Source organism: Danaus plexippus, chromosome 12, assembly GCF_018135715.1.
Source record: "Danaus plexippus chromosome 12, MEX_DaPlex, whole genome shotgun sequence".
NCBI lineage: Eukaryota > Metazoa > Arthropoda > Insecta > Lepidoptera > Nymphalidae > Danaus > Danaus plexippus.
The window spans coordinates 4,973,759-4,992,364 of NC_083545.1; the positions used below are offsets into that span (position 1 = coordinate 4,973,759).

The 18,606-nt window shown below is 34.9% G+C and overlaps 1 protein-coding gene across 1 annotated transcript; it reads right to left on the reverse strand.

Moving 5' to 3' along the window:
- Positions 1–665: 665 nt before the first annotated feature.
- LOC116772375 (uncharacterized) lies at positions 666–13,085 on the reverse strand. Its single transcript, XM_032664543.2, has 16 exons — positions 12,728–13,085; positions 11,176–12,136; positions 10,446–11,106; positions 9,965–10,122; positions 8,015–8,155; positions 7,705–7,937; positions 6,378–6,486; positions 5,884–6,045; positions 4,757–4,890; positions 4,400–4,513; positions 4,046–4,161; positions 3,711–3,852; positions 3,133–3,367; positions 2,666–2,807; positions 2,224–2,407; positions 666–1,899 (listed from the first exon to the last, which is right to left on the reverse strand). The coding sequence occupies exons 1-16, from the start codon at positions 12,905–12,907 to the stop codon at positions 1,732–1,734; spliced, it is 3,840 nt and encodes a 1,279-aa protein (XP_032520434.2). The 5' UTR covers positions 12,908–13,085; the 3' UTR covers positions 666–1,731.
- Positions 13,086–18,606: the final 5,521 nt, after the last annotated feature.

An 18,606-nucleotide genomic window follows, 5' to 3' on the forward strand; every position in this document is an offset into this window, starting at 1 on the left:
CTCACAGAAGGAGGACACCGCCAGCCAGGACCTGTCACTCTCGAGCATCTTCTCCGCGATACTCGAAAACGACAAGTCCACTCCGCCGAGCGCCGCCACAAGGTCTTGGCGCTGCGCAGCCCATCTCGGGCACACCTCGGGGGTGTGCTGAACCAAGTCCACTGCAGCGTCGCACTCATTGCAGCCTCTTCCCGGCTCTCTCCTGGCCGTCCGACACAAGTAATCACCAAAGCACCCGTGTCCGGTGAAGACCTGCGTCAGACGGAAAAAATGTATTAACCTAACCTAATCTATGACAATCACACTTAGCATGGTCTCATGCCATCTCGGCACAATTCAAACATACGTACAAATAAGTACAGCCCAGGTTTTTTGTTATACTACTATACAAAAAAAAATTCTGTTTATCTAAATTTTATGTCGTTTGAAGGGATATTCAGTTAAATATTTAAAAGATTTCATTTAAAAACCTCTTGGAAATCGTCATCGAGTCAGAAAAAAACTGCCCATTGGTTGAGAAGGGACATATTTTTTTAAATACATAAAAATATATTTTTCTATTACATACTTTATAGAACAGGTATCTGGAGCATGTTGATAGGCTGTATATAATATGTAGGAAAGCATTTGTTAGTTTTGCATACAAGTGAATTTTAAAACCAAAGTTTAAAATATAAAAAATATATATTGAGTTGGGGTAGACAGAACTTTTTGTTTGATTTGCTTAAGTTGTGGTAGAAATTATCCGTCTGTCCAACGAGGGTCAAGAACATCGATCCTGTGTGACTATAAACGGGTTATGCTAAGAGGACTTAAAAAACTGTTATATAATGATAAAACACTGTTGTATATGTTCAAAAACATTTTAAATTAATGTAAAGAAAAATAATATGTCAAAACGAAATATTTATTTCATTATACAAAATTATTTGTACGGTGCGAGTGAAAAAGGAAGGAAATTGATAAGAAACATTAAAGCTTGTTCCGCGTCTCTGATTGTATTACGTCGTGACACATTATTTCTAACGGCTATTTTATTTACACAGTGAATAATTTTGTATTATTCAATAATATGAAGGTTTTAATTAAATTCCTAAATTAAGGAAACTTGACAATATTCGAGGCAACCATTTTGAAGTCCTTTAACAATGATGATGGTGGCAACTGTTAGATTTTTAATCACTTGCAACACTGACTTAACTACATCAACGTATTCGAACCCGCTAGTGATGTAAGTGGAATAATAAATGCTAAATATTATTGTCGGCCATGTCTTTAAATTCTAAACTTAAACATAAAAGTCTATATAACAGACATTTATATACTAAAATAAAAAAAAGGAATTAAAAATTTACCTTAAGCATTAATAACAACTGGTTTGTTTTTATGGCAAACGTTATGCTTATGGTAGGAAAGTGATGCGTTCATCATAACAGTAATTTTATTATTTTGTAGCACTTCAGTTGTTTATCATCGATAGTATTTAGGGATTTAAAGCATTATATAGGTACATACAGCGTTTGTACTACGTCTGGATAATGTTTATTTTTAGGTCATATTATAATTAAGAATGCGTTAAAATGCATGTTATTAAAAAATCTAAACATGTCTTATTCCATTCAGTTTGTAAACCATATGTATGTATATAATTTTGTAAATGACTTTACAAAATTTTTCATATTAAATGTGGATTTTTTATAAAACAATACAATAATTCGAAGCACAGCTTAATCATTTATGTCCATGCTTATTCTTTTTAGATCTTAAGAATTCTAACACTTCCTTGGAGGAAGCCTGCCTGGCAGAGTGGCCGCTGGGTCTGCACATGTAGCTGGGGAGGGTCTTGAACAAGCTCTTTTCTTCGGCATCTCTGACTAAAGTACGCCATTGATCGTGTTTCTGCAAAATAATAATAATAATAAAATATTGGATTATAAAATGGATGTATGTGTGTGCGTGTGTGTGTGTGTGCGCGCGCGTGTGAGTGTGGGATCACCAAATGTATTTTTAAGATTACTTAAAGAATTACATTATGAGTAAGGATCTTTGTTTCGAGGATTATTTTTATATTTATATGTACAAAGTATCCCTCACTAAATATCTATCTAAAAAAGAACAATTTTCGGAGCAATAAGGCATGATCCCAGTGTGTTATTCTCAGCCTTGTGGTCGATGGTGTACATGTCGGTATTAAATCGAACGTTATGTAAGCTGATGGCATACCTCGACAGCGTTTTTGTATAGGCAGAGTATGAGGACGTGTCTGGCTCGCGTGAGGAGGACGTTCATCCGTCCAGCGTGTGCCAGGAAGCCGACGCCCTGCCGCCGCCCCAGCGACACCACCACCAGGTCCCGCTCCTGACCCTGGAAGCTGTCCACCGTGTTGACTTCCACGCCACGAGCAGACCTGGACTTGACAGACATCATATTTATAGTATGTGATCTTTAAACATTCAGAATATTAATAAAATATATGAAAAACGGATTATATTATAGTTACACTTAATATACATGACAAAGGTTATATATACTCAAAAAGGTTTAGCGAGTTTGATAAAAAAATTAAATGGATTTATTAGTCATGTAAACTAACGGTGAAGTGCGTATTAAATTATTAAGTCCTCAATGTTTTGTTGGACGCTGTGTGGAAAGCAGAGCGACTCACTCGTCGAGTTCCAGGAGGTACTTCCTCAGTAAGTCTCTGTGAGCGACGTACGGTGTGATGACGGCCACGGACAGCTGAGGGCTGTGGGCTCGGGCCGCTGAGAACACCGCCAGCGCCACCCGGGCCGCGCCCCACGCCTCGTCTACATATATTAGGACACTTTTAAATAAATCTTTTAGTATTCACTTGTTTCGATTGCGTCGAGATGAGGGGCTCGCTGCTGAGACAATAGATATCGTACCCAACCGGCAGCGACATCTGTAGTCCATCAGCTGACTCCATGAAAAATATGACAGTTATGACGTCACATGCTCGGAATTCAAGTATATGTTAGAGCCTATGTCTCCTGCTGATGAGTGAGTTATATCACTGTAAGGTTTCATCAAACTACAGCAACGAACATCTTCACAAATCGTTTCGTCATGATAATATCAGTGGGGTACTATGTAACAAGTAATGTCGCCTACCATGTTCACTCCCCGGTATGTCGAGTATGCAGTAGGGTGGTAGGTGTAGTGAGAGTGGTGGTGGGGGCACAGACTGCACCCTCCCCCCATAGAAGGCTCTGTTGGGGTAGTCGGCGATGGTGGGGTGCATCCTGTACTGGCGATCCAGTAGCACCAACGGTGGCCGTTCCCAGCACTCACTATACGCGGCCAAGCGGGAGAACAGACTCCTGTCCAGACCGTGCGTCTTGGCTCGCTGTTAGCAGATACTATATATTAGATCAGCTGGTGTTAAACATCGGATACTATTACACAAATAAATATAATATATAACGAGTAAGAAATTAAATGTCCCTTAAGTCTGCCCTCAGAATTACAAGACGCCTCGATTAATGAAGTCAAAATTTATAAGTACTGTGACGGAATCCGTCATCCGAATCATCACGTAGGCATCTTGTAGGTTACCTAAGCAGGTACATGCTGTAATGGATGTATAGCGAATGGTAGGTAGACCAATGTCCCCCTAGAAACTTGTACGAAATAGATTAGAAACTTGGCTGAAGCTGACTCGTATATATAGTATATAATATTTAGTTCACCTCCGAACAGATGTACCCCGGCAGTTGTTGCGGGTCTCCCACCAGCGTCATCTTGTTGACTCCCAGCATCAGAGGCAGCAAGGTCTCGGGTTCGATGGCCTGCCCGGCTTCCTCCACTATGCAAAGTTCGATACCTCTCAACCTGTACACGGGTACCATGTTGAAGTCAGATTGAAAAGTTTTACGTGAAAAGTCAAATGTATCTGTGACATACGGTCTGGAGACCGGACTTAAAAAAAGACAATAATAATATTCCATTGGGTCGGAAGCCACGAACGATGATGCTATAAAACCAATGAAAAGTTGTCAGAATATTCTCTATTAAAAGTGTTCACCCCCGCATCTTGTGGTTGACTGAGCTGGCGAGGGTTGTGGCCACGATGTCGGCTTCTTCCACCAACCGACGTTCCACATCCACGAGCTGGCCCGGACGCACGCCGCCGCCGCGAAGCTACACGAGCACAATACATATATCATTCCAATAATACCCTGGACTCAAGCGCGTCGGAGAGCAACCGAAACGCAATATGCCCGAATGAAATGAATTTTGAAATTGTTTCAATGTTAAAAGCATAACTATGCGATGTAAATTACATTTTGCAGACAAAAAGTAATGTGAAAGCATTAGTTTATCTGTATGAGAGTCAAGCATTATATCGGGCCCCAAACACACGGTATGATAAATTTACCAGTTCTATTTGTCTAGCGAAGTACCTCGCGCGGTCGTCGCAGTACGCGGCCCTGGCCGGGTCGGTCGCCTTCTCGGCCTTCCATCTATCGATCATGGCTTGATTAAGAGCAATCTACGACATAATGAACACGCTGTATAGTAACATGTCTCCTCGGCGAGCAAATTGTACATCGTGTTATTGGTTAAATATTCTGTGATAACCAATTTCTTTTTTGAGTTTTTCAGTCAGTCACGAAAAAGATTTTCATTCATGCGTCAAACATAGCTAACTCTAGTAAATGTTTGCCTGTTTTATTTTATTTTTTGTGTAACGTCAGGAAGTGTATCTGTGTAGATGCATGTGTTGCCAGTTCACCTCCTTAGTGACGTCACTGTTGGAGTCCTCTCTCCGCATGAGTACCCTCTGAGCCGTTGCTTGCGTGCTGACGTCTCTGACGTCTTTATGCATGGACTCCAGCCGCCCAACACGGACTAGACGGAAACGTTCACCTACAAATAATCATTTTTTTGTTCACCTTTTCGGAGGTGGAGTGAGTGTTAGTGGTGGACGCACTATCTAAGAAGGCTATTCACTCCTATCCTTGAAGACATTCAATTTGTAATATTGGGAGGACACAATGTTTAGACAAACCATTCCTATCTTTTGCTGTGTGCATGAAGACACGGAAGCGTATCGCTCCGTGCGGTTATGAGTAATATCTACAATGAAAAGATTAAAATCCGCGTACGTTTTGTTTTCCGATGTTCCAAAGGGGACGTAAGAATTGAAGCGTGAAAGTCTTGAGCACACAATCCAAAGTATATCCTATACAATAGCGAGACCCAGGCTAGTTTTCGCCTGTTTCTAGACTAACTAGATAGGTTTCTCACAAGTTGTGGTCACTGAAAGCTGTTTTTCACGTCTCCCCACGGCACATGCCCAAAACTGGCGGCAGTATTTCACATACGATTGGACTTATGCTAGGTATACAAGGAAGCTTAGCCGTACTTTTTCAAGGACACCCAAGTTTCCTTGCAACTGTCTTAGTTTTGTACTTAAAGAACTGCCTAAAATTAAGGTTTGGGAGGATTTTCATATCTAACAACTGAAGACAGAGTTTGTGTATTCCAAGGACACGTTTTGAAAAGCTTGGGTAAAGGTAAAAAAAATTTTTGGTTGTGAAGACTAGTCTCTAGGAGGATGCGGGCTGGGGAGAGATTACAAAGCAGACCTCTGCTGTTAGCGAGGTGCACGTTGAGCGATGGGAATTGCAATCGCTGCGAAATTTTTTTTTTTACTATCCTGTTATGAATAAATGGAACAAATTATACGGTTAGAAGTCTGAGGAAGTCTCAATTTTACAGCCCACAACAACACAGCCAGGCTCGCCGAGATAGGCGGGCCTAAACTGGAGACGGAGTAATTGAAACGACGTGGACAAAATATAATCGCAGAGCACAACGTAATATAGAAGCAGCGATCGTTTCTGTGCCTTTTCTTACCTTCCTCTAGAGTCTCTCTCATGTTCAGTAACCTGATAACCAGCTCGTCGACGGCCGCGTTGCTTGTCGCACAAATCAATATCTTGCCCCTTTTACTTTGTTTTCTCATTGAATTTCCATAAAAGTACGCCATTACGATGGAGCATATCACTCTAGACTTTCCTTAAAAAGGTAATAAATATGAAACATGTATCTGGACGAACACCAAAAACGCTGAGCGGTTTGAAAAAAATTAGTAAGGCTGTGCGCGCTTACTTTGGGTGGGTCACCAAAGACGGGGAATATAAAAAATTGGACTTAAAATATTTTAGGAACACGTCATACACTTGGAAGGAAAAACTAATAAGTAAAAATAATGTAATGTTGGCCCCAACGACTTCGACCAAACCATACAATTGAAGCAGGTGCCCTGAATAGTTAAGTTTTGCCCTATGACCAGTAAACACGTAGCTAATTGGGTAACAGCGGACGTATCCAAGGAAAGGTTTCCTTACCGGTCCCCGGTGGTCCTTGTATCATTCTCAATACTGGTTGAGAACCAAGAGCGGCGCTGACAGACTCCGCTACAGCTCGCCGCTGGCTGTCGTTCAACGCAGCCGTCCACTGAAATAACAGACAGTCAAAATTCAACCAAAGAAAAGTTAATTTCAATTCTAATAGAGAATATAATATTATGAATACGGAACTGCTACTCTTGACAAATCAATTTATTATAGTATGTTTTGATTTTTGATAAGAGAATGCCACAAGTAGTTTGAAACGCGTCTGATATGTTGTGATATGCTGTTCGTAATGGTTTTGACAGAGGCACGGGGAAGGGTGGACTGTGGAAGTCCGACTGTGGAGTAACTTTGAAATTCAGGTTAAAGGGTCAAAATGCCTCTGAGAGGTCGAAATTTGAAGTAGGTGTTGATGAAGGGAGAAGTCTAAATTGCAGATTGGGTTGTGGGTATCCTGATAAAAGATCTCTATTTTTTATAAACAAACTTGTCCTATGAATCCTGTCACATACGGCGCAACTTAAAAAGCTCAGATACCATTATATTAATTCATTTTTCATTGAATTTTCTACGATCTGTTTCCTTTCGTGTCCATTGCCTTTGTAACATTCAGAATTTTACAGAATTCAGAATTAATACTGAATTTCATTATAATACGATAAATACTGACAATTCTACCTTGGGTCCCTAAAATGCTGTCGTTAGAAAGTGATACCCCGCTTCGAACTTCAAAACCTTGAAATGAATCTTTGCTACTTCTACTTGGCACTGCTTTATTCCATAAACATCACAACAGTTTTAGCAGCCTTCGCAGGAATTTCCTTTTTTTGTAATAGAACTTCAGTATGACAAAATTATTTTTCTTTTCTGAGATTCTCTCAATTTAGAGGATGCAAAAATTATTGAAAATAGTAACAGCGTTTTGACTTTTCGGTGTTTATTTATTTTACAAGTAATTACATTCTCCAAACACAAGGAAACTAGAAACTACCAAACTATTCCTTGAGATTTAGAGAACATAATAGTAGAAACAACACACCAAAGAAATAAAGAAAGAAATGTCGAAAGGTCAGGTTTTGATGGCAGTAAGGGCGGATGGAGAACTAGAATATGAAGAAGGCGGAAATCAACCATGGAGTTTATGTATTTAAGAGGAGCTTCATAGAAGTAGAACAGGAAAAAAGAGATAATTTTGATAAGCAGATACGGTTCACTACCGAATGATGCTATCCTTATACTAATGTATAATGTTTTCTAACAATTCTCTTAGCCCATTGATACAGTTAACTTATAGAGTTAATGAGCTAACTGCTTGCTATACCTGTGACTCTGTGCCCGCGGACACATTCCTATCAATATCAATATACTGTGCCGGGTCAGGTTTCAATATGAACTCTCTTATAGGTGATCTCTCCAGCACTTTCATCGCTTCAAACAGTGATAGTTCTTTGTTTATATTAGTTATGTTCTCCCCGGTCAGCACATCACCCGGTTGCAAGCTCTTAAACAGACTGGAGTAAGTGACGTGGCATGATAGAACAATTGTTTTGTTATCTGTAAATTTTATAATCAATATTATATTATAGTATCATATAATTAGTAACACGTTCACTAAAAACAACAAAACTTACTGTGAGATGATATATAATCGACTTTGTGAATCAAGCAAAATTTTAATTTATATGAATTATTCTCATTGTGTTCCCTGAATTTTAATATCATTATATCACCGTGCCGGGGCACCAGTTTCATGCTGCTTGTGGACATTAGCACTGAAAGATTTATATATTTATATATTGTATATCTTGTTACACACTAGAACAAATCAAGTAATATAGGTGTACAATAAGGCCTTTACTGATAAGACCTCTTTAGTATATATTGCATTGAAGTAATATATACACTGCCGGTCAAAAGTTTGAGACCACTAATAAAGAACTTTTGTTATTAGTAAATATTTTCAAAACATTGGTGATAAAAAGTAATCTGCACACCTGCATATTCTATTGTTTATAAAGATCACCTAAAAGCTTATTCTTTTGTATTTAAGATAAGAAAAAGGCAATAAACAACCATTGTTTCCAAACCTCAATGTGAGCCCAGGAAGAGTCCGATGATAATTGCCTGTCAAAAAAATTATTACCTCGTTGCAGCAACTGACAATTATTTTATTTTACTTTAACTTACAATGCGATTGTTTTAAATTCTTAAAATATTTTAGAATTTTTATTTTAACCCCATATTTTCATGGTTATCTACGAATATCTGCAGGTAATCTGATTTCGTTGTTCCTACAGTGAAGACGTCTCTAAAATGGGTAAAGTTCGCGAAATTAGTATTGAAACGCGAGCTGCCATCGTTGTTCTCCATAAAGAAGGCAAATCTGAACGTGAGATTGCATCTCAACTCAAGTTATCGAAGACTTGTGTTCATCGCAGTATTGTGCGGTACAAAGAAACTGGCAGTAATCAAGATCGTCCGCGCTCCGGAAGACCAAGAGCTACTACTTCTAGTGAAGACAAGTTTATTGTGGTAACCAGCAAGCGAAATAGACGCCTAACGGCCCCACAAATTCGTGTTGAAGTCAACAGGTCTCGGGAAAAACCTGTGTCAGTATCTACAGTGAAAAGACGGTTGCGAGACGCCAACTTGTTTGGTCGCGTTGCTGTTCGAAAACCTCTTCTAAAACCGCAGAATAAGAAAAAACGGATGCAATGGGCCCTAGCCCATCGAGACTGGACCGAAGAAGATTTCAAAAAAGTACTTTGGAGTGACGAATCTAAATTTGAAATATTCGGTTCAAAAAGAAGAATTTTCGTTCGACGTTCTGCCGAAGAAAAGATGATGCCACAGTGTGTAGTCCCGACTGTCAAGCATGGTGGCGGATCTGTTATGATCTGGGGTTGCTTCTCAGGCTATGGAACTGGAAATCTGGTGCAAATTAAAGGAATTATGAAAAAGGAGCAGTATAAAGAAATTTTGGAGAAAAATGCTATTCCCTCCGGGCTTAGGTTAATCGGCAAAGGATTTATTTTTCAACAAGACAATGATCCTAAGCATAGTTCAAAATTATGTAGGGGCTATTTAGACAATAAACAATCAGAAAAGGTGTTGAAAAATATGACATGGCCACCCCAAAGCCCCGATCTTAACCCTATAGAGCTTTTGTGGGAAGAGCTGGACCGAAACGTCCGGGAACAATGTCCTTCTTCACAGCAGGCCATGTGGAAAGCATTAGAAGAAAGCTGGAGTAATATCTCGCAAGAAACCATAATTAAATTAATTGCTCGCATGCCAAGGTTGGTTAAACAGGTCATTAAATGTAAAGGAGGCTATTTTGATGAAAAATGTGTATAAAAACACTTGTGTATTTTTTCAAACATAGTATTTTTCAAGACTTCATGTAATATAATTTTAATTTTGAATCTTGTGAGCAACATGAAAATAAAAACTATTTTTCAAAAAGTATTAAAAATATTGACTTTTATTTCTTTTTCTCCACTTTTTTATAGTGGTCTCAAACTTTTGACCGGTAGTGTATATATATATATATATATTAATAGTTTGTATGCTCTACTTACTTCTAACAGTTATGGTAAATAACTCAGAATACCTCTCCTTGGGTGGCTTCGGAGGTAAAGTTTCAATTTGAAGATTTAAATATTGCCTTTTGTTTGGATAATTGTACTCCTGTGTAAGATATTCCCATATTTCTATGAGTAATAAATTTTTCATTTGTCTATAAATAAAATGATAGTTATCAAACCGAACACACTCAAGCCAGATAAAAATATCTATGATATTAATTACGTTCTAACATTCAATGTTCCTCTGTTTACCGACTTCAAACAAGGGGGTTATCAATTCGAATACATATTTCTTTTCTAGGTTTATTAGGACTGTAACATTATAATAATTTTATCCAATGCCTGTATATAAATACTTTAAAAAAATATATATATATACCGATGGCATTAGAGGCAAGCGGAGATAACAATAAATTAATATGAATATTATTTCTATGCGATACATTTTAAAGGGCTTATGTTGAAGTGTCCATACCCGACATACTGTTCACAGTTGTTGAACGATAAAAATAGCGTCAAAAGTGCTGTTTCATTTTTTAATATAGGAGCTGGTTGGGATTGTTTCTTTTGTTCCTCAAGCCAATTAGGGTTCCATGTGAGGATCTTTATGAGAACTTTATTTCTTAGTGACAAGCTTATATGTGGATTGACTAGTAAGGGCCTTTGACTTTGCTTGGCCATTTTAATATTGTTGACATCCTCATTCTGTACCACTGCGGGTGTCTTAGGATCGTTGCTCATATTTATATCTGTGCTATCTTTGGGTTCAGTATCATGTTTAGCTTTACTACGAGCGGTTCTCGTTTTCCCAGGCTTCATTACATGAGGTTCGATAGTTTGAATTTGTTTTTTTGACTGAGTAAAAGATTTTATTTTGTTATTCACTTTTTCAATCTCTTGTAGCGTAGGGATATCTTTAGGGTTCTGTGTTTTGTCTGTACTTATACTATTTTTACTATTTTCATGTAGTTTTGAATTAACATTAGAGTGTGTCACGGGGCAAATTTCTTTTTCACATATTTCTTTAAGTTTCTGTCTCCTTTTCTCTTTTTGAGAATCTGTTAATTTTGGTTTTTTCATTGAGTTTGATTTATTTTTTTTCGTTTTTGACTGTTTTACTTGATCCTTCGATTTTTCTGAAAAACAAAATCAAGTTAAATTTTGAAATAATAAATTAAAAAATAATATGATATTCAGTGCTTTACTTTTAGCTTTGGTTTTATTTAGTATTGGAGCAGGTAGTTGAGTATTAGGAATTATTTTTGATGATTTTCCATTGATTCTTTTTTCTTCTGAACTTGTTTGTGTAATATTTTCTGTGTCATGACATTCTTTTTTGTCTCCACAACATATACTGATTTCTTGTATTTGTGATTTTTTCACTGTATTTGAATTATTATCAGTTTGTTGGAATGATAGAAAATTACTGTTTTTGGATGGTCTCTTGTAAATAACAATGTCATCATTATCACTCTCATTTATTTCGTCCAATACGTTACATTCTTTGTTTGTATAGTCCTTTAATAATGCTTTATTTGGTGTTTTATCTGATAGTTCAGGTTCATTTACTTCTTCAACTTCATCTGAGTCCACTTCGATATCATCATCTTGTTGACTGTATGTAGAATTTTCCATGGAAGTGTCTGGTTTTTCCATTTTTAAAGAAGGTTTTTGTAAATTTTCTGATAATCTGACAAACCTATACTCGGCGTCGTAATCACTGTCACTAAGTATGATTTCAGGTTCCTCATTAATAATATAATAATCTTGTTTATTTCTAATGAAACCTTGTGGAAAATCTTCATTATGATCGTCAGTTAGGTCAATGAAATTTGGTTCAAGTTTTGCTTTTTTTGCTTCAAAACTAGTAATTTCCGTTCTGTTTATCATTTCACCAGAACTGCTACCATTTGAACTGATTTCGCTGTTTTGCCCATATTCTATAATATTTACTATGGGAATAGTTTCCCTTATATCTAATTTACGTTTTAAATTTGTTTCAGGTGGATCATTTTTGACTAGTTTGTAAATATGCTTTTCATTGTCCTTTATATTTCCTAGAGGGGCTCCGATTGCCCAACCAAGGCCTATAATGTCATTATTACTTAAAGTATATGGGATTTCTGGTGCTATTTTTTTTACTCCTATATACACACCATTGGAGCTCTAGAAAATGAAAAGCAGACAATAAAAATTCTGAACCATGGAAATATTTTTTTGGTGAGACTGAATCCAGGATAAAAAATATGTTGTCACTCTGGTAAAGCTAAGTTACAAATCTCACTATTAATTATTTATTAAACTCACTAATCTGGTAAAGCTAAGTAACAAATTAACAAAGAATAAGTAAAGATGTCTTAAAATATTGTTATTTGTCAGTCAAGTTCTTACAGTTAGAAACTCAAAAGGACGACTTTTCAGAAGATTTAAATAGCTGTGTATAATAATTTTCTGAGAGTATGTTGGAAAGAAATATAAAAAAAATATTTTATGAAATAAATATTCTTCATTGAGTACCACCAAAATATTAAGAAAGTCAAAAAGATCCATTTAAGTCCTTAGTTAAAAAAAAATTGCTTTACCAATACAAATAAATACAATAGTTTTCAGGTAAGATGAAAAAAATAAATAAATAAAATTAAGAAAATAAAAATGCTGCCAAAATCTTACAAAATATAATTTAGAAAATGTAATTAAAGGAATATTGGTTTTGATTAGAATAACAAATACTTTGAACATATATTTATAACGAATTACCTTCAAATCGGTGATAACTACTTCATCTTGTTTGACACAAATTAAGCAATGGTTCCTCGATATAACTATACTTGAAAGTTTTATTGTATTATTTACACCCCTGCCAATTGTTACTTCACCTTCTTTTAATTCAAATTCATCATTTCCGAAAGTTTGGCGGCACAACTTCCATTTAGACATATTAAATAATAACTAAACGACCATATCTCAGTTCATATACGTATAAGGCACTTTAAGTGGCAATGTATAATTAATAGCTTTATTATTTCAATAAAAGAAAAAAAAATCTTACAAATGTATCAAAACATTTAGTATTATTATTCTCTTATCTCATTATACCGGACGTTTACCACAGACTACAAACTTGAAAATGTCATGTTCATAATGGATTGTATACATAGAATATATTAAAGAAATGGACGTATTTACGACGTACTACCCTTCGCACGTAGAAAATTAAACTTGATTCTTAAATACCGAAGATGTAAATATGAACATATATATTAAATACTAATAAAAAAAAATAACGTTTGAAATACTTTATATAATTATATAATATATGTTAAGTTTCAGATAGTTTTGAGAGATTTTTTAACGCCTTTTTTTATTTTCATTCTTAGAGTCAAAATTTTTACTAAACGATTTTTTACTAAACTAAACACTTTTTTTTGGTGTAGGGATTTTGTTTTTTTTATACTTTTATTAACTTTTTAAAAATTAAACGAAGTGTTTCGGACGCTACTACATGTTTATTATTTTATATTTACATCTACGTACGTATTAACGTTGGGATTATGTAGATATAAAATAATAAAATTTGCGTAGTAACAGAAAAAGTTAGTATCATTTAAATGTCTACAGGCTAATATCTTAGATACCATAAACTTTTTTATTTCCAATTTAAAACATTTTAAGTTTAACTAAAAAAAATTACACAGCTTTGTTCATTATTCCGTTATCCGCTTCCTGAATATTTAAAATAATTAAATGAAACGAATATGTAACTAGGTACTCGTTTTATTGTGAATTATTTTTAACAGTCAAACGATATGGATTTTATGACAAAAATGATATAAGAGAAGTGTCATAGTATTCGCTTTGTTGGTCTTGTTCACAAAACTGAATGATTAATATGATCGAGGTGTCCCACAGAAGACTTGAAATAAAATTATTAAGTTCGAGTACGCTTAAATGAAACTAATATTATTCGGATATACCACGCGTTAAATGAATAAAACTCGCGAAAGTCTTAGATCTCATTATTCGACTACTCTACAGACGGCTCTCTTCGTCAATGAATTCTGCGTACATGTATCACTAAGACTATTAATATTATCAGGATCTCTAAAAATGTGATGTAGTAGCTTGCAGGGAGTTGTCGAAAGATTGTTACTTTAACGTGCTCTCATCTTTTTAACTGTATGAAACTTGAAACGTCCACTATAACGAGACGACGCACTTAATGCTGTGCGGGAATTACCCTTAACGAATTTCTGGGATATTAGACAGGAAGGCTTTCGATATATCTATTGTGAAGTAAATATTAAGTTTAAAAAAAAAACAATAGTAGTGATCGTATTTCATAACAAGTTCAGAACAATCCGTAGTTAGGTTTAGAAGACATGCAGTACCACCAGGAGTATTGACCACTATCCAGGAGTACTCCACATCCCACCAGCAAATGCTTAGCAGTTCCAACTGCTTACCTTAAGATATAGCAAGTTTTTTCGGTACCTTTAGCCCATCTTGCTAAATTACTCTGATTTGGGAGAGTCAACTGGAACGCGTTGAGATGAAATAATAGGGACTCACTTGAATGTTATTTAAAAATAGGCAATAAGAAAAAATTGTCTTAACCTCTTTTTAAAAAACTATTGTACCTTTTAGCGTTTACGACTTTAAGAGAAAAACAAGCTATTTTAAATTCGTAACTTGTGAAATTCAAGGTATAAAGATCTAATTTCTTGCCTGTAAAAATATTTTAAAGTAATTAAATACTTTTCTATTACATAAAATAGTTAATAATTGTACAAAAAGAAAATAATGTATTGTAAATTGTAGTTGTAAAGTAAGAGGAGTAAATTGGCAAGTTTGTTGTGCTGGGACTTATAAGTAGAGATAATTTTTTTTTTTAATAATTTGATTAGGTAATTTGTGATTTAATGTTTGTCTTGCCCTATCATAAAATCCTTAGGAGAAACCTTGTCCCTCTTTACTCTCGCGGAAATGGTAAGGACGCTTATTATAATTTTAAGGTAAGTAAGAATACAACTATTATTACTATAAATTTTGATGGGGTTCAGAAAACATTGTTTTCGCATTTTTATTTATAGTGTTAGAGCGAAAAGGGAAATAACCACAAGCGAGCGATCAGTAGGTTTTGTGAAAGAAAGCACAAGGCACTAGGGCTATAAAATCAAACGTCAAGACTTACTGTCTATCTCTATCTTTAAAGCGACTTCGGATTGAACTGTAATGATGGATACGTATGAGAAACAAATAAACAATATAAAATCACAGAGGATATTCGTGCATCGGCCTCCAGACCAGACATATTTATGTATTCGCGAATTTTAAAGCACGTTGTGATAGCAGAGCTTACAGTTCCTTGGGAAACCAACATCCCCAAAGACCATAATATTACGAGCTCTCTAACGATCCCACGGGAAAAAGGTTCGTCGTGGATTTGTACGCGGTAGAAATGGGAGCAAGAGGTACAACGGATAGATCTCTCTACAAGATACTAAAAGGCATGGCCAGTCCAGTATTAATATCAATTCATTCTTCGAATGTACTTCGAAGGCAGATCTAGTAGGTACTTTCCAATTTTGGTTAGGTAGAGTGAGGAGCTTGGACGGTGGAGGTGAGCGTTTAAACCTTTAAACCTACACCTGCGTCGCAAGTCCCAGGCACTGTTGAAGCTCCTCTCCCTGCAACGTGATGGATCCAGCAATCGCACGGTGAATCCATTGAATGCTAAGAGGTTTCGTTTCTTAATATTGTATATATATATTCAATTAGGAATTTATTTATTGTAAGTAACGTTTACTATTATTATACTGTGTCAGATTAATATATTATTATAAAACAATTAAAAATAAGTAAAGTGTAGTCGAAGTACTCTTTGTTGCTTCCGTTGGCTGCAATACAGTCCTTTAAACGCTGAGTATAGTTGTCATAATCATATCTCTTTCTATGGAAAAGTTTAACAGCTAAGCTTATGGATTGTTTTTGAGATTCCGAACTACTAGGGCGTATCAAGTTCAACTCTGTAAAACTAATCTAAATATATCATAACACAGTGTATTAAGATCCGGACTAGATAAACAGTCTACAAATCTGATGAATTCCTGAAAATTTGTGTCCAACCAAGATTTAAATCGGATAATTAACACTTTATACCCTGATGATTCATTTAGAAGCTGCTTTAGAGCTAACAAAATAAATCGTTTTTTTTTTTAAATATTACTTATTTGTAATTTTTTTCTCTGTCCCTAAAAAAAATATCTTATTTGCGTACCGATTTCAAGTAGTTTATTCAATTTATACTTTTTAAATTATCAGTTAAGAAAGGAATAGAGCGTCTTGATAGGCTGCAAGTCTCAAGCTTTAAAATAGACGTAATTCTAAGTGTTTCATCTCCCGAGATAAAAGCTATTCCTTTCTAACAAGATTTCTTAAAATTCTTTCCCTTACCTTCCGTTTCTTTGTTTTCCAAACAAAAGTGGTTTCATTGTATCTATTACTAGTCCGGCACACACTTCATTAATACATACCTATATACGGATTATTATAAAACCTCATTTGACTGCATACCTACTTTATATCATGAAATTACAGCGATTCGGTTCTCATTATCATTCCACTAGATTATAATATCACGAAACATTTTATTATTTATTCATGCCAAAATAAAAAAAATTCAGTGGCAAACGTATAAAATAGATGATTCCAAATTCAAAATTAATTTTATTTTTAACAATTTTTATCTTAATATATAATATTGAGTAGGTAATTCACAAATAATAATAAGCTCAAAATTGATTTATATAATAAATACTTAAATAAAAAATGTCCATTTTCTTAATGACGGCTGATCCATCCGTCATAGTGGCGGAAACCGATGAACAGTTCCTAGAAACTTAACACTTTCGATGTTATTTATTAACTTTAAATAATATGTTTAATATTCTGTTGTAGATTAATAAATCGTAAAAATATAACACTAGTAGGTATGGTCCAAAGCAAAGCAAAACAAATAGATTTAAATTATCACGGATTACAATTTATTTCATATGCTAATAATTTTACAGTCTAAATCTTACTGTGCATGTTGGATTTGAAACTTCATATTTCTACGTTAAAAATGTTTTACAACGGTCATAAAAACTCAGTAAATGTGAATTTTGTTGTATCTCCAAAAGTTATATGGTGTAAATGATGGCTTGTGTTTGGTTAGTTTTTTGAAAATTTATTTAGATAGTAGTCCAGTATCATCATTTAAAAAAAAATTTGTACTGTTTTTCTTGGAATGTTTTTAATTAATAAGTTATTACATTGGGATATTTTAATAAAAAAATGAAAAAATTTTAATCTGAATGTTAAAGGAAAGTGTACTAAGCGATACTTAACGTCAATTTCTATGTTATAGTTTTTAGATTTTCTGATAATAGTTTGTTGGATGGCCGTTACAATGTATTTTTCTGTGATCACGAGTCAAGAGATTTAAAAAAGCGAGCATGGAGGCGTTTCGATAGTGGTTTTAAAAAGCATAAATACTATAGGTTAACTCGTGGAAAAAAAATTGAGCGGATCTTTTGCCTTATACTGGATAAATATTAGAGTCAAAAACAATTTCCCTATGAGTAGATTTAGTCTCATTCATCAAATATACTTTTGAACGTTTTCACAAATAATATTGTGTGAATAATAATTAAAAAACATGAGAAATAGTTCTTAATCAAATGGACATCTCCTTAATCAAATTTAGTTTACACCAGAACAATTTTTTCTCAGTTGTGTAAGCATCGCATACCATGAAATATTAGATCTTATCTTCAGTGTTTACATTAATGAAATAAAAAAATGGGCTACCCCCGTATGCTCGGTTTTTAAACTTCATCGAACTCTATAGTTTAAACTACAAGTAGAACATAAAACATTATTACTCAATCAAAACACTAATGTAAAGTTTAACTTCATGAAAAAATTAACTCTAGTGGTTTCAATTAAGCTGCAAACTGTAGTAAAAAAAGGTAAGAGTGTTAATTTTCAGACCTGCTAGTGGAAAACACATGAAAATATTGTATTTTTTTTAAATCTTTAAGTACTTCCTAAGTTACACCGTACGGGAAGTTGATGATAAAAAAAAAATAAAAGGGCCCTCATTGTGAAATTTAGCAATTGTTCATCACGTATTATAGGTTATGGATAGCTTAGAGTAAACATATTACACTTACACGGACCTGGAAGAGGCATTTGACAGGTTGTTGGGCTAGTATTAACAATATTTATAATTTATTGATGTATTGATTATGAAAATGTACTCTGATTTTCAATCATTATGGAGTGGTAACAATAAATTAAAACTATTATCTGAAATATATCCCTGACAGTGTTGTTAGTAGAATAAATAGTACAGATTTGTCTACTAGGATTACTGAGAGATGCAGCTACGCCTTTATTTCTTGCTTCGCTCGAAAAAAGCTCTCCAGTCAAGTTGAATGAAGCAACCTCAGCGTTTCGATGCCGAACCATATTTTTGGCCATGCGCTCCGTTTTCCACCTCTAAAATTGAAATTGGTGATCCGATCTCCATTTATTTTGATAAAACTCACTCCAGGTAACTGGGCTATCGAACAAAAAAAACCTCGACTCGC

Excerpts from the sequence above, each read along its gene's own strand:
- LOC116772375 (XM_032664543.2), bottom strand. The coding sequence starts at position 12,907 with ATGTCTAAATGGAAGTTGTGCCGCCAAACTTTCGGAAATGATGAATTT. Across the intron at positions 4,891-5,883 it reads GAGAGAGACTCTAGAGGAAG|GTGAACGTTTCCGTCTAGTC; the intron begins GTAAGAAAAGGC and ends GATTATTTGTAG. Across the intron at positions 3,368-3,710 it reads CGGGGTACATCTGTTCGGAG|CGAGCCAAGACGCACGGTCT; the intron begins GTGAACTAAATA and ends ATCTGCTAACAG.